Source organism: Barbatula barbatula (assembly GCF_947034865.1).
Source record: "Barbatula barbatula genome assembly, chromosome: 17".
Lineage (NCBI taxonomy): Eukaryota > Metazoa > Chordata > Actinopteri > Cypriniformes > Nemacheilidae > Barbatula > Barbatula barbatula.
This window is the reverse complement of record NC_136780.1, coordinates 17,379,157-17,393,300: the sequence shown is the minus strand read 5'-3', so window position 1 is coordinate 17,393,300 and position 14,144 is coordinate 17,379,157. Positions and strand designations below refer to the sequence as shown.

General features: G+C 36.8%; 2 protein-coding genes and 1 long non-coding RNA gene across 5 annotated transcripts in view; 1 reads left to right on the top strand and 2 right to left on the bottom strand.

Moving 5' to 3' along the window:
- Positions 1–2,397: 2,397 nt before the first annotated feature.
- sgk2a (serum/glucocorticoid regulated kinase 2a) lies at positions 2,398–8,262 on the bottom strand. Of its 3 annotated transcripts, none has more exons than XM_079478400.1 (13): positions 8,150–8,255; positions 7,152–7,301; positions 7,026–7,078; positions 6,801–6,858; positions 6,516–6,599; positions 4,916–5,047; positions 4,399–4,511; positions 4,279–4,315; positions 4,098–4,184; positions 3,845–3,940; positions 3,591–3,746; positions 3,317–3,406; positions 2,398–3,135 (listed from the first exon to the last, which is right to left on the bottom strand). In XM_079478400.1, the coding sequence occupies exons 2-13, from the start codon at positions 7,167–7,169 to the stop codon at positions 2,974–2,976; spliced, it is 1,086 nt and encodes a 361-aa protein (XP_079334526.1). In that variant the 5' UTR covers positions 7,170–7,301; positions 8,150–8,255; the 3' UTR covers positions 2,398–2,973. The 3 variants fall into 3 exon arrangements, with proteins under 3 accessions (XP_079334526.1, XP_079334525.1, XP_079334524.1); XM_079478399.1 differs by having other exon boundaries at positions 2,399–3,135; positions 7,152–7,275; positions 8,150–8,262; XM_079478398.1 differs by having other exon boundaries at positions 2,399–3,135; positions 7,152–8,220.
- The window catches only part of LOC306906763, an 8,545-nt gene continuing 2,037 nt past the window's right edge, over positions 7,637–14,144 (top strand). Inside the window, exon 1 of the long non-coding RNA XR_013787864.1 lies at positions 7,637–7,754. This is a non-coding gene — a long non-coding RNA (uncharacterized lncRNA). The remainder of the gene's footprint in view (positions 7,755–14,144) is intronic.
- Positions 10,933–14,144, bottom strand: part of l3mbtl1 (L3MBTL histone methyl-lysine binding protein 1) — a 24,322-nt gene continuing 21,110 nt past the window's right edge. The window contains exons 22-23 of the mRNA XM_079478397.1: positions 13,513–13,575; positions 10,933–12,793 (exon numbers count right to left, since the gene is read on the bottom strand). Of these exons, the coding sequence (XP_079334523.1) occupies positions 12,659–12,793; positions 13,513–13,575 (198 nt within the window). The 3' untranslated portion in view covers positions 10,933–12,658. The remainder of the gene's footprint in view (positions 12,794–13,512; positions 13,576–14,144) is intronic.

The following is a 14,144-nucleotide window of genomic DNA, read 5'->3' as shown; positions in this document are numbered from 1 at the left end:
GCAATGTGATCATTGAAGGACAGCTGTCCTTCAAATATGACTCAGAGGTTCCTGGCTGATTCGGAGGGAGTGATAGTGGAATTGCCAAGCTTGACGGTGAGATCGTGTTGGACCGTGGGGTGTTCCGGAAACACAAGTATTTCTGTCTTGGCCGGGTTCAGCTGCAGGTGATGCTCTTTCATCCAAGCTGAGATGTAATCTAGGAAGACTGTTATGCGAGCTGCTAGAGTGGAATTATTTGGGTGAAACGAGATGTAGATCTGAGTGTCATCAGCATAACAGTGATACAAGAAGCTGTGTGCCCGTATTATGGGTCCTAAGGATGTCATGTAGATGGAAAAAAACAGCGGTCCAAGCACTGATCCCTGAGGGACCCCAGTGATCATATGGTGAGCAGTAGACAGCGAGCCCCTCCATGACATCTTGAATGATCTGCCAGAGAGGTAGGATTTGAACCAGCGGAGAGGGGAGCCTGAGATTCCTAAGGATGACAGGGTTTCTAGCAGTATCTGGTGATTGACCGTTTCAAACGCTGCAGATAGGTCTAGCAGAATCAGGACAGAGGATTTGGATTCCGCCTTGGTTAGCCGCAGTGCTTCTGTGACCGATAGTAGTGCAGTCAGAGGAGTGGTTGGTTTTGATGCCAGATTGCTTGTCATCCAGTAGATTGTTCTTGGATAAGTATGAGAACTTGGTTGAATACTGCTCTTTCAAGAGTTTTTGCAATAAAAAGGAGAAGAGAGACAGGTCGGTAATAGTAGGGCTCCGATGTGGGTTTCTTGAGTAGGGGCGTGACCTGGGCCTGTTTGAATGTGTTTAGCATATCTATCGCTATACACTAAACAGTTGTCAAATATTGAATGTTTTTAGTCACTTAAAGTATGTTGTGTGTTGAAAGGCACTCTGTCAACTTTAAAAGCGTTTTGTTGAACAGCTAAGGACGTGACAATAACTCAGTCTTCTTTGATTTGATTGGTCACTGCTCGGCTCTGTAACCAGTAGCTTCCCACCTCCTTTCATTTGATTGGCTTACCTCACATTGATATTGCAATGTTCTGTTTAGTCAGTAATTTCAAAAATGTTGACACACCACCAAAACATTAGTGAGTTCGGCCCTACGTGAGAAAATGTATGCGTGTCGTGAATATATCACTAAAATGCTGTAACTACATGCACTCTTAGTGCTGGCGAGGCCCCTATTAGTACGCCTATAGACACCGGCGGCGCCAGGGGGCTCTCACCTTGACCCCCCATTTGACCCCACCCCCTTCCTGATTAAAAAATATTTAATACATATTCAAATATATATATCCGGGATAAAGATTTGTCGCGAGCCCGCAAGAGCTGCTACGCACTTTATATCTCGAAGCTAAAAATGGATTGCTTCGTCATACCTAAAAAGAAATTGAGAGCAAACGGAAATAGGAGTGAAAATATACCCGTTGCAGTGGAGGGCGAGCCCTCGTTGATCCTAGAATTAAAAACAGAGGACACAGGGGAATTGGAGGATGAGGAGGTGGGACAGGAGCAACTCGCAGCCTCTGAGGCGGAGGAGACAGGTGAGCAGATGGAAAGAAATGGCGCCTCATCGAGCGTTACAGTGGGCACGGATAGTGGGAATCCTGACGGCGGAGAGGATTTAACAGGGGATTTAATCCATGGCCCAGCCGAGAAACCAAGACAGCCTCAACTAAAATCGTACCCGCGTCGTTCTTTTGGATTGTAAATATGTTTTCTGTCATGGGTGTGGCCCATGACAGAACGCACTGCGCGTAGGAAACAAGTGTTGAGGGGTCAAATAGCCTAATGAAAAAAAAAAATCTAAAATTATTTCATAAGACTATAGAAAAACTATTAGGCAAAAAAAACAGTTCACTGAAGAAAAGTTTGCACTTTCAAATGTGTAGTGTGTGTTGGCTATTCTACATATGTTTACAAAGTCAGCAAAGCTGTGAAGATTTTACTTTCTCTATTTAGTGTTCTTAAGTTTTATACTGTGATGCTGCTACTGTGTTACTGGTATTGAGTTATATGTTTGATAATAAAAAGCAAAACAAATTTTTTATTTCAGGGTGGGGGGGGCATCAAAATGGAATTATACTTAGGGCACCAATATGGCTAGCAGCGGACTGGGTCTGGCTATGGCAATTAAGTATATTGTTTGCAAACTACAATTGATGAATTAATTAAAAATAAAGTAGTTGATATGCTGTGTTGTTTTATTTGTTTACTAGCATTAATATGCAGTTATTAGCCGTGTCCACTGTATTTTTTGTTGGTTTTCATGACCCCCCATTGTCTCCCCAATCAAAATTGTCTGGAGCCGCCACTGCCTATAGGGGGGCCGTCTCTGCTGATGGTACATGTTTTGTGGTGCTGCAAAAAGTGTACAGAGGTACGCATTTCCTATGAGACCAGGTTGAATAAACCTTAATCTATATGTTTTATTATTCATATCAAGGTACATCCAGAAACAACTCAATAACTTATTAAGTATATTTACATTTAGTCATTTAGCAGACGCTTTCATCCAAAGCGATTTACAAAGAGTTCAGGGAGCAATACAAGTATATGTTAATAATTAAAATTAAGACACAATTAAATAACATTTACATTCATTTATAAGTTTTCCAAAAACACTTATAATAAGGATATTTCTAACAGTAACAAAGATGTTTACAAGCTTTTTACAGATTTTGCAATTATCATTTTCGATGGTATAATCAACAAATGTAACTTCTGTCAATGTTGCACAATGAAAGTGTGCAGACTGATGAAATGATTTGTTCCATTTTATTATACATGCAAAGCATTTATAAACTTATCATTTTAATCTTTATGACTTTGACCTTCATCAGCATAAAATAAAAATTGTGTGCCTATGTTTTTCCATTACAGTCTCTATCATCATGGTTGAATGACAATGATATTTGTTTGATTTGCACTCTTGTTTGAAAAAAACCTTGATTGGTCTCAGAGAAAGCCATCTTCTCCAGAAATATAGGAGAACCCATTGAAAGCATTGGAGCTGCTGGTGGCAAGGCTTGCTGTAGTTTCTGGGGTGCGACCCACAGAGTTGGGCACCATCTCTCTGGTGAACTCAGGGTCAATATGCTGAAGGTCTGAAGGGCCTCTCTGAGGAAACACGTAAAATGCCTTATTACACAACTTGCCATTATAGTGCCAAATAAAACATGGAAATCAGGATTCATAATTAACAAAGCAATTGTGTTAATACAGAATATTACTTATATTTTTTTTACCACAGAAAAAAACAAAACTTGGTTTTGAAAAGGGAGATTTTTTTAGAACCTACCACATTGGGGTTATATGGAGGAGTGATCCGCTTGTGATAGAGGTCATCCCAGTTTATGGGGGCAAAGAACATATGATTTTTAATCTCCAGCTGCAAAATTACAACAGATAATATGTTAACAATGCAACTTGGCCTAAGACATTTTAAAGAAGAAGAGCTGGCCGATTAGCACATTCTTGTCTTAGTTTATATGAATATTTTATAATGATTTTATAAAATATATTGTAAACGGTGGCAAAAAGTTACGTTTAAGCAGCACCTAATTTTCACTCACAAAATCAGCAATAGCTCCTATTCGTCTGCGCTGATCTTTCTGCAAGAGTCCGAAGAGCAGATGGCACACAGCTTCAGACTTTCCAGGTGGCAGGTAAAGGGGTTTATGCAAGATTCCATCATACATCTCAGATATATCTTGACTGTAAAATGGAGGCTGTTGACGATAACCACATTCAGAAAAAGCTAAAGATATTTGATTCTTTACACCAAAGTGCTGTGTACAAAAACGCTTGAGTGAATTAGCAGACATACTAAGCTATACAGCATCTCATAGAGCACTACTCCAAGACACCACCAGTCCACTGTTCGGTCATAGGGCTCTTTCCGTAGGACCTCAGGTGCTAGATACTGAGAGTGAAAGAACATAATATCACATTAGGTGATTTTAGATGAAAGAGTGAAACCTTGTTTTGTATCCAGATTAGATTAAACTTTATTGTCATTACACATATACAAGTACAGTGTAACGAAATGTAGTACATGTGTAGTATATCTAGATTTCTACCTCAGGAGTTCCACAAAAGGTTGTGGTGGTTTCTTCTGGTTCTATCCCTTCTTTACACAGGCCAAAATCTGTTAACACTACATGGCCCTGATTTATGAGAAAAACCAAATCATGACAGTATAGCATACTGAAATGCATTTGAAATCGCTGCTAGAAATGCTTGTCCAAATAAATGTTTTACCTGATAATCTAGGAGGATGTTTTCTGGTTTGAGATCTCTGGATAGGATATTTTTTTAATATTTAGGCCAACAGTAAATGTGACCATAACATGATAAACAGAAAGTCTCCCAGTTATTCACCTGTAAACTATGTTGAGAGAGTGGAGATAGCCAATGGCACTGGCCACTTCAGCCGCATAGAAACGAGCCCGTGGTTCTAAGAAACACCGCTCTCTTTGCAGGTGGTAAAACAGCTGGGAAGGGAAAACGGAAAACCATTTAGACCAGCTAGTAACATATACGATCACTTATTAAGATTTTTTGAGAGCTAATGTGAGCCTACTTGATTTGAGTTCATCTTTAGAAAAGTTCAAGTACAGGACTAAAGAAAGGAGAATTTGTGCTCCTCCAAAAGCTTAGCTCTGACAAACTGTATATATTGTCATACCTCGGATGATCATTTAAACTAGAACGTCATTTTTTACATTTAAATCCAAACAATAATGCTGTCTTTATAGCAAGCATTTGGTAAAATCTCAGAAATATTATTTTAACATTGCAGACCTCTCTGCCGAGGTTAATTCAGACCCTGATGCTTGTGGGTGACTGACTGTTGGATTTATAAATCATGATGTTTCTTAGCACCATCTCATAATACCTCTCCTCCATTTACATAATCCAGGACAAAATAGAGCTTCTCTGTGGTCTGAAAGGAGTAGTGTAAGCCAACCAGGAAAGGGTGTTTCAGGCTCTTGAGTAGCACATTCCTCTCTGCCATTATGTTTTTTTGCTGTTGAACACAAGGCATCATTAAGGGAGGTTCACGCTAGTAAAATACTAATAACATTCACATCAGAGCATTAGCTCTGCTTATAATGCTTATGTAGTACAGCTTAAAACAAGTTTATGAAAGAGGTTAATTTTCATTAATAATACTTATTTAATTTCAACATGAAACCATCCGATCTTACTTTTCGGGGTGCATTTGCGACCAAACGTTAGCTTACATTTGATGAGTTTAAAAAGAAATCAGAATTACACATTACTTATTTATAAATTATGTTGCAAGGGGTTATATAAATCATGCGAACATGTATTGCAAGTGGTCACAGTTACTCAGAAAGGTCAGAGCTGAATCAGCTGCATATTTTAAAGCATTGTTACATTAAAATAAATTAAAACAGATGGAAATGTACACACTTCCACTTGAATATCCAGAGAATGAAACAGATGTGCTAACTTTTTGTCACAGTGTAAAGGACAGATAAGATTATACTTATTTTATGGCACATTCTTGACTTGTAGGGGTAAGCGGGTCACAACCTACTGCAGAGATAATTGTACCATGGACCTTTTACATGGTTACACAAGCGATTTATGCATTTGGTATTTTTATCTTTTAATAAATGCGAGGCAAACCTAGCAGCTCTTACGTAGGCTTTTAAACTTTTGAACACAGTGGGGTTAGTTAATACACAGTGTTGCAACTAACCCTTCAAATGTATAATGACAATGAATTCAACATTTTTCGAAAAGATACATGTTACCCTGGCCAACAAAATCAGCCATATGGGCAATTTTAAATTTTTATATGATCTGAATAATAATTAAGCTTTTTAGCGATGTATGGTTTGTGAGGATATGACAATATTTACAGAGATATGATTATTTTAAACTCTGGAATCTGTGGGTGCCTTAGTGTAGCATTTTACTAACAAAAATAAAGTTTAGATGTATTTAGAGTAGGGAATTTACTAAATATTATCATGGAACATGATCTTTACTTAATATAATGATTTTTGGCATAAAATAAAAATTATATATATGGGTCAAATAATAATTTATAATGACCGATACAATGCTTTGTTGGCTGTTGCCATAAATATTCCTATGCTATTTAAGACTGGTTTTGTGATCCACATGTGATCCAGGCTTTCTCTCGAATCTATACTGTACTGTATGTATTCATCCATTGTTATAGATGAAAGATGCATTTCTATAGACATATGCACAAACAGTATCCATCTTCAGTATATACCTACAATTTATACCCTGTCTGTTACAACTGATCTCCCCCAGGCACAAGCAGGCAGTGATCATTTGTAGCAGATATGTTTGTATTGCTTGTGTAATAATAATCTGATTAAATCTCAAATATATTTGAATTGAATTACCAAACAGTGTTAAGTTGTACCCCATCTTCTACCTAAAACTATTCTGTCAAGGGTTGGTTATAGGAAAAACAAATAAATACCAACCTCTTTCTTCTTCAATATAACCTTTTTTTGCAAAACTTTCACTGCATAGAATTTTCCATCTGCTTTGAGTTTTGCCAAGAGTACCTGCAATTTTAAACAAAGCATTTTAAGCCTAAATTATAGCATTTAGTTTTCTTCAGGTCGGTTTTATAAAATACTTATGCTTTTCAGACCTGCTGAAATTGTTGTGATCATGGTAACCTTAGAACACCTTTTGAAGTGTTAATCATTTGTAAAGTCATATGGTACATTCTTAATCTGATAGTGGCATTAGGTGTGCCCAACCTTCCCAAATGTTCCTTTTCCAATCACTGCCAGAAAGTCAAAGTCAGTAGGTTTGGCACTGTAAACACACAGGGCAACAACAGTTAGCACATATTACCACATATCACAATAACCGCAGTATCAGTGCTTCAACACAATACATTCATTTTATGTTCATTCACACAAATCATTGATGTGGTCAATCCATGATTTTTTGTTATGACAAAAAAAGCAGAGATATCTTACTGAGGATTGCCAGACACACCCAGATTGACATTGCCTGATGATGAAGATAATTCCTAAAGGAGACAGTTGCATGTTAGCTAAAACAAAGCCAAGATCTCTATATAGTAGTAACCCATATTAGCTTACTTGATTGTAATGTGCCATCTTCTGTATCTCTAGTGTTTCTCAGGAGAGAGTCAAAGTAGTTCCTTTCCAGAAACGCAAGTCCAAAGTTTTGAAGTGAACACTTGCTCTGAGCTATTATGCTGGTCTAAATGTTGATGTACCACAGAAAAACTGGATGTTCAGGTTTGTGAAACAGACCCATGAAGGACATGTGGAAACTCAGCATGAAAAAGTTTACACAGTAAATACAACTTTGCAAAAGGCTATACAACAGTGTTCTAAAGGCTTATCTCTTATTTTGTGTACAGTTTTAACTACACATACTTATAGCACATTTCTACATTAAGGAATAAGCCAATATGGCACAGTCAACATTTGTATTTAACACACTTTACGTATTGGAAGGTCAAAAGAATATGGTGGGTTAAATACTATCTCAAATAAGAGCATTTGACATAATTTGGAGACCCCGCAGTAGTTGTTGACAAAATACACCATAAAGCGTCAGTTTTACGCTCCACCCAGTATGGGTGACAAAGCCTTCTTTTGCTCCTAAAGTCTGGAACTGCTGTTTCCAGCTGATATTTAAAAAGAAATAGTGACATATTGAAAAACTCTTTTCAGGTAAGCGTTTATAGTTTTCCTTGATGTATTATTATTAGCTCTTTGATATCCGTGTTTTAATACATCTTTTAAATTGTGTACAGCACCTTGTAAAGCTCCCCTTAGGGCACCATTTAAAAAGTATATTCATATCATAATTTTTTGACTTGCTTTATGGTTAACATGATTATTCCTTGACCCTAAACATTTTCTGAATAAATACATTCAATCAAATAAATTGAAATACATTCATTTGGAATTTTAAGATATTTAACAACAACAACAACAAAAATAGCAATAGCAATAGCAATAGCAATAGTGATAACAATAAAGACACTGAGAAATTAGCATGCAATAATGTGCCTTTCAATGTCTAAGTAACTTTTATTCTTCACAAGGAAACAAAAGTAGCTCACCTGTCTGCATGTAGCAAGCATTCAATATTTTTTTCTGATAGTAATGCTTGGTTGAAGTGCATCAGAAATGTTTCTTCAGGCAGTAGATCTCGCTGATTATTTGGCCAAAGGCCCAAGTGAATGATTAACCAATGTGTGCATAACCCAATATAGGAAAGCTTGTGTTTGTGTAAACCAGCAAGACACACTGCAAGGCAAAAACATCAGCCTGTGTGTGTGAAAAAAAAGGGTTCCCAGCTAGAAATGTTTTGTTCTAAAAATGCTAGGAAAAAATTCTCAAAAACATGTTCATCAGATAGTTTTATTTTAGTTTCCAGGGCCCAGTTTTTCAAAAAATGTAATCTGAATCAAATTGATCCGGATTTGGAAATCCGATGTCTTGCTATCCAGGATCACCTGATCCATCTTACTTTAATGCCAGTTTTTAAAGGAACATTGGATTGGATCACTTTGATCCAAACACCAAATTTCAGGATTACCAAATCATGTTTACCAGAGCCTTAAATGGAACCAACAGTGTAGCCTACTGGTTTAGCAAAGAAGAACAGGAAGGGAAAATACAGGTGGCCACAAATAGCCATTATTTGTTTTAATTGTAAGAAACAGAAACACTGTAATAAACAGAAACATCCTGATATTTTTATAATGTTAAGTAATAAAACAAAAACAATACTATACAATACTCAAAGATCATTTACAGGACAGATACCAGCTCTTTCCATCTCTGCCTTAAGGAGATGTATCTCCATCTGCAGTTTTTTCTGCTGTCGTTGGGTAAACAAGATTTGTTGTTTACCCAGTTCAATTTGTACTTCTGCTCTTTCGGTTTCCCGTTTCAGAAGCAACTTATAGCTGTCACCATCCTGGTTTGTAGCTGAGGAACATTTGTGTTTTCTTGTATGAACGTCTTGGACTGTCTTCATTACATCCACTGAGGATCCATCTTCCTCCTCATTCACTGTAGTTCACCACAAGGACCATATCAGTGAAATCACCCCCTTTTATATGGCCTGTTTTTGGGGTTCTTGGCTTCAGTAAGGTCTTTGGTTGCCTTGGCACTAAGGTTCTTCGCCCCAGCACGTACAGTCCCATTCCACAGCCCCTTCTCCCTGGCTGAGCACTCGAGCCCATTGTTTCCCTTGAACGGCCCCCTTATTTGTTTCAGTTCTCTGCCTGTTTGCGGCATTAAGTTTGCCCCTGTTTTCACTGCCAGGGTTTGTTATCTTTGTTAATAAAGTTCTCTGCATCTGAATCCGGTCTCGTATGTGACACAAAACATCTGTGATCATCTTGGAACATAAGATCAAGAAACAATCATATCAAGATTGAGGGGCATGTACAGTATACTTTTGAACTTGTATTTTAGGTCAATTAACAATTAGCAGATTCTGCAAGTATATATTTTAGCACAATTTAAAACTATTGGACTTTTTAAAAAAATTGAGAAGCACAAGGGCAGTCCAGCTGATGGGTTGGACAAAACCAATGTAAGGCAATACAATTATAATTTTGGAATATATTTGCAGAATTGTATTGATTTCCAAAATGTAAAGCAAGACCACAGTCAGTGTGCTGGAAATATAATTATCAATAGCAAATAAATCCTATACTTGAATGCTATACAATGAAACAGCTCAGTAATAGTGTGACTGCTCATACTTTTCCATGTATGAAGCATCATGGAGAACAAACAGAAACATACATTTTCAAAATGTTAAAAGATTTTTATTTTATTCACTGTTTGGGACATTTAGGCATTTGGCAGATGCTTTTATCCAAAGCGACTTACATAGCATTATCCAAAACATTTTCTTCATATAGGTATCTGCAATCCCTGGGATCTAACCCACAACCTTGTGTTGTTAACGCAATGCTCTTACCACTTAGATACAGGAAAGCTGTTCACAATGACAGTTTTGTTTTTACACTGTATAGGCAGGGATTCATCCCAAAATGACTATTTGTCAAAGTGGAAAATGACAACTGTAACATCCTCTGAAGAAAGAAATTTACGTCTTTGCTGGAAGGGGGGGGTCACTTATTTATCCAGGATGGTAGAGGGCAGACAGTAAGAAGAAGGTGTAAGGTGGGATGTGGAATCGAGATATATGAATTTGTCTTTACACAGTGTCTACACCATTAGTAGACTGGTGACTTGTGATTTTGGTGGTATTAGTGTTTTTACAGTAGATCTTACCTCTGCCTTTGATACAGTTGATAACATTTTGTTGTCTTGATTGTAATGCTGTGTGGGTTTACAACCCAGGATCCCACCAAAGCGTGTAACAGACACCCTGGTCCACTTAAGAATGCGTGTCACACTTTGCCTCCTCTAGGCATGACAATGACATGCATGTATGAGGGTGGAGTTACTGCGATTTTTTATTTAATAAAACAGGGCATTTTGTGTACGTTTACTACTTTGTGCGACGACAGAGGCATTTTAGCACATAACCCAACCCAACCCCGCCCCTAAACCTAACAGTTTGTATATTATATAATAGAAAACACAACACATAACAGGAAGGTACGGCTGCCTATGTATTTATTCAAAAAGAAAAATAATTCCAAGGGTTCCGAGGCCGAAGAACAGAACCAGAAGTGATCCCCTTCTCCATCTGCTGTAAAACTCAGATCCGGTTGCGTACGGATTCAAAAACTGCCGCCGGAAGGTCAGCTTCCATTGTGAACTCAGTATCCTTTTAATATAGCTTAAATTAGCAATTTATGAGCAGTAGTGATACTTTCTACAAATTAAGCTAAATTACCACACCACAGTAGTTAAATCAAACATTTATTCATGTTGATGAACTGAATGATATTTATTGTATATTATTAACTTTTCCAAAAGAGAAAAATACTGTAGTTTAAACATAGAGACATTTAAAACTTGACCTCTGTTAAGACAATTGACCTTGCTACAGGTTTCCATTCATATATAATTGAAATGTACTGTATCACTGATTTGAAGATGCAAACTACAATATGGGCCATATCATAGACCTGGCACAATGTGGCGCCATGCGCTAGACGCAAGTGCCTTTTGCAAGTTCCAGCCCAATGCAGTAATCATTTTCACATCATGTGCCACGTTGTTCAAATTGCAAATGCATTTGCACCCATTTATGCGCTTGGGTGCCATGGGCGTGCTGGTCAAAAAACGATGTTTGTTGGAACATTGCTATTTTGAGGCAACTGAAATAGACTGTGCCACTGACCAACTGAAACCTGGTCTAAAGTCAACGACGCAATATTTGTTTGTTATTTAAAGAGCGCGTTAGCAATATGCGCCTAAAGAACACACATACACGCTGTTTATTACACACAGAGGGATGCAAACATACCAAATATTAAAAGGATTACAATGTAAAAGATTACTATAGTGTACACAAAGATATAAATCCAACTTGTCCTGTAGACGATCTGATCAGTTTACTCGCAACGAAAAAACACTCTGTTCTCCCACTTGCAAATTTGGCAATGTAAATAGCAAATCTGCCATCGAGCAAGCACAACTGGCTCATAAAGGGAAAGGGAGATGAGGCTCTGTTTGGTTTACTGAACGTTTCTACCAAAACACACCTATTAGCCTACTCATCAAGAGAATAGGGACAACCCATTTAGACCATGCGCACAACAATTTTTCCCATTGTTAAAGTAGATTCGGACACGCCCTAAATGCACTTGCGCCATTTGCTTTAGACCATGTGCTTAGATCATTAAAATAGGGCCCTTAATCATTAAAACATTTTTATCTACTCTCTCATGAAACACAATAATGTTATGGGTGCTGTAAAATGTTTCTGATGGACAGCATTGTCTGTGATCCCTGAACAAGTCATTTTACTGGCTCAGAGGTCAATGTGTGGTTATAAATGACAGCTCCCTCTGATGGTTCCTTAGGTAAAGTGCATAAACATCAACAGGGATCTAAAAAGGGTACAGTAGCACCAAGTCAAATGAATTCTGACCTGAAATTTGTGTCTAATTTTACTTGTGTGACCACAACATACAAAAAACAAATGATTACAGTTTAAAACTGTATTAATCTGACATTCTTCAGCCTTTTCCTGAAATATCAAGCTGGTTTAAGATCAAACTGTTCTTTACCAAAATGTCATTTTTATATTTAAATAAAGTAGCATCAAAGCACTGCTATTTGAATGACCAAACCTGCAAAAATAAATCTAAAATAAATCAACAAATAATAATTAATATATTTTTCCATGAGAAAATAAACTAAATAAAGCATAACAAAGGTAAAAAATAGAGAAAAAAGTAAATGCGGAAAATAACATTTTATTTGTATTTGTTTTATCGAGTCACTTTTTTTTATTTTTCTACGACTAATTTTTTTCTGCAGGTTTTGGTCCTCCATTGGCTCCATATTAATGTGTAGTTTGTCTTGCTCTTGAGTCCTGGTGCTCTCTATCTACGGTGGATTTAGTTACCAATTATGTGAAATATGGATCAATACAACATGACAAGTTTAAGGTTGATCACAAGCATTCACTTCAGGCTTTCATCTGTACTCTTAAACATTAGAATAGCATTGTGAATTTTCAGCGCAGGTCCAAGCTTTATATTCATGATCTTCACAATATCGTTTTGATTCAGAAGAAGCAATGCTTCTCCATCGATCATCTGCAAAAAAAAAATGTAATTGAGGAGCTTCACGACTATGACCAAGTGATCAGACTTCACTGCTAATTCTAAAAGCTTGTAAATAATCCACTAATACATTGGCAAGTAATTATTTTAAAAGGGATGTAGTCATGGCTGGGCTAGGACTGAAACGAAGCCCGAGACCTTATGCCCAACAGCCCGATTGTGCTTGCGTTTTGCCTACTATTCGTTCTGTTGAGTTAAACTGTAAAGGGTACCACAACTAATAAAAAGAGTTTGCCTTAATATGTTATTAATATTACCTACTAAAATCTGTTTTTAGAAAAGCATTCAATATTTTCATTACTTTAACAAACCTCATTTTAAAATTCTGGGGGTCGTTACTTCACATGCAGACTGAACTAAGAGTTTATGATGTAAAGTGCACAGGTAAACATTTACAGCTGAACCGCAAAATGCGTTTGTTACAGAAATGCCACTTCTCCTGCAAATATATTGTAGGGTCATTGTGTAGAAAAAAATACAGGATGTTATTTGGTACTTTTTTATATTATTCAGAAAAGATACATACATAGGCTTTCACACTGCAATAACAATATCATAGTTCTGGAATTATTTAATATTTATATAGCCGATGCCAGCTTTAATATACTGTAAGCCACACGTTTCCAGTCTGTGTGCCCTTGGTTCTTTTGAATGTATAAAAAATTGTATATGTAAAAATGCTCATCACTTACTTCATCTCTAAATATTTTGGCCTGCTCCTCACAACCAACAAGATTATTGACAAAGCCAAAGACCTGCCAATGAAACAATATATATTCATAAACACAAGATCATGTCAACACCAAAACTGCATGTGTTGACCAGTATTTTTAATTAAGTAGGTAACTCATTACATGTTGAGTTACTGTATAGTTAACAAATAGTTGAAAAAGTAAATACAATACAATACAATACAATACTGAATCCATGTTTTATGGCACAAAGTAACAGCAGCCTAATAGTATTGCCATTCTATGCTGTTAATATGAATCAAACAACAAAATAAGATGATAAGAGTTACTCACTGCTGTTGGATCAATAACTTTTGTAGCTTAAATAGGAATTACTACAGTGAAAACTGTTTTAATTTTATAGTTTGTAGAAACAAATCAGGCCATATGTATTCTATACATGTTTGACTGTTTGTGAGCTCCTTCACTGTGTTCTGTTTGTGACTTGTGCCCTTTAATCACCATTAATATATTTGCAACCAGTGATTAAATTACTTCTAGATCACAAATCTAATAACTTTATTTTGCTTTCAAAATGCCACCCCTAAAAGGCTCACAAAATGTGAGTCTTTTTATTAGTATAGTTATTTGGT

Coding starts and splice junctions, on each gene's coding strand:
- sgk2a (XM_079478399.1), bottom strand. Junction 6,859..7,025: donor GGTGTGTCTGGCAATCCTCA/GTAAGATATCTC, acceptor GTGTGTTTACAG/TGCCAAACCTACTGACTTTG. Junction 3,136..3,316: donor CTCCATATAACCCCAATGTG/GTAGGTTCTAAA, acceptor GTGTTTCCTCAG/AGAGGCCCTTCAGACCTTCA.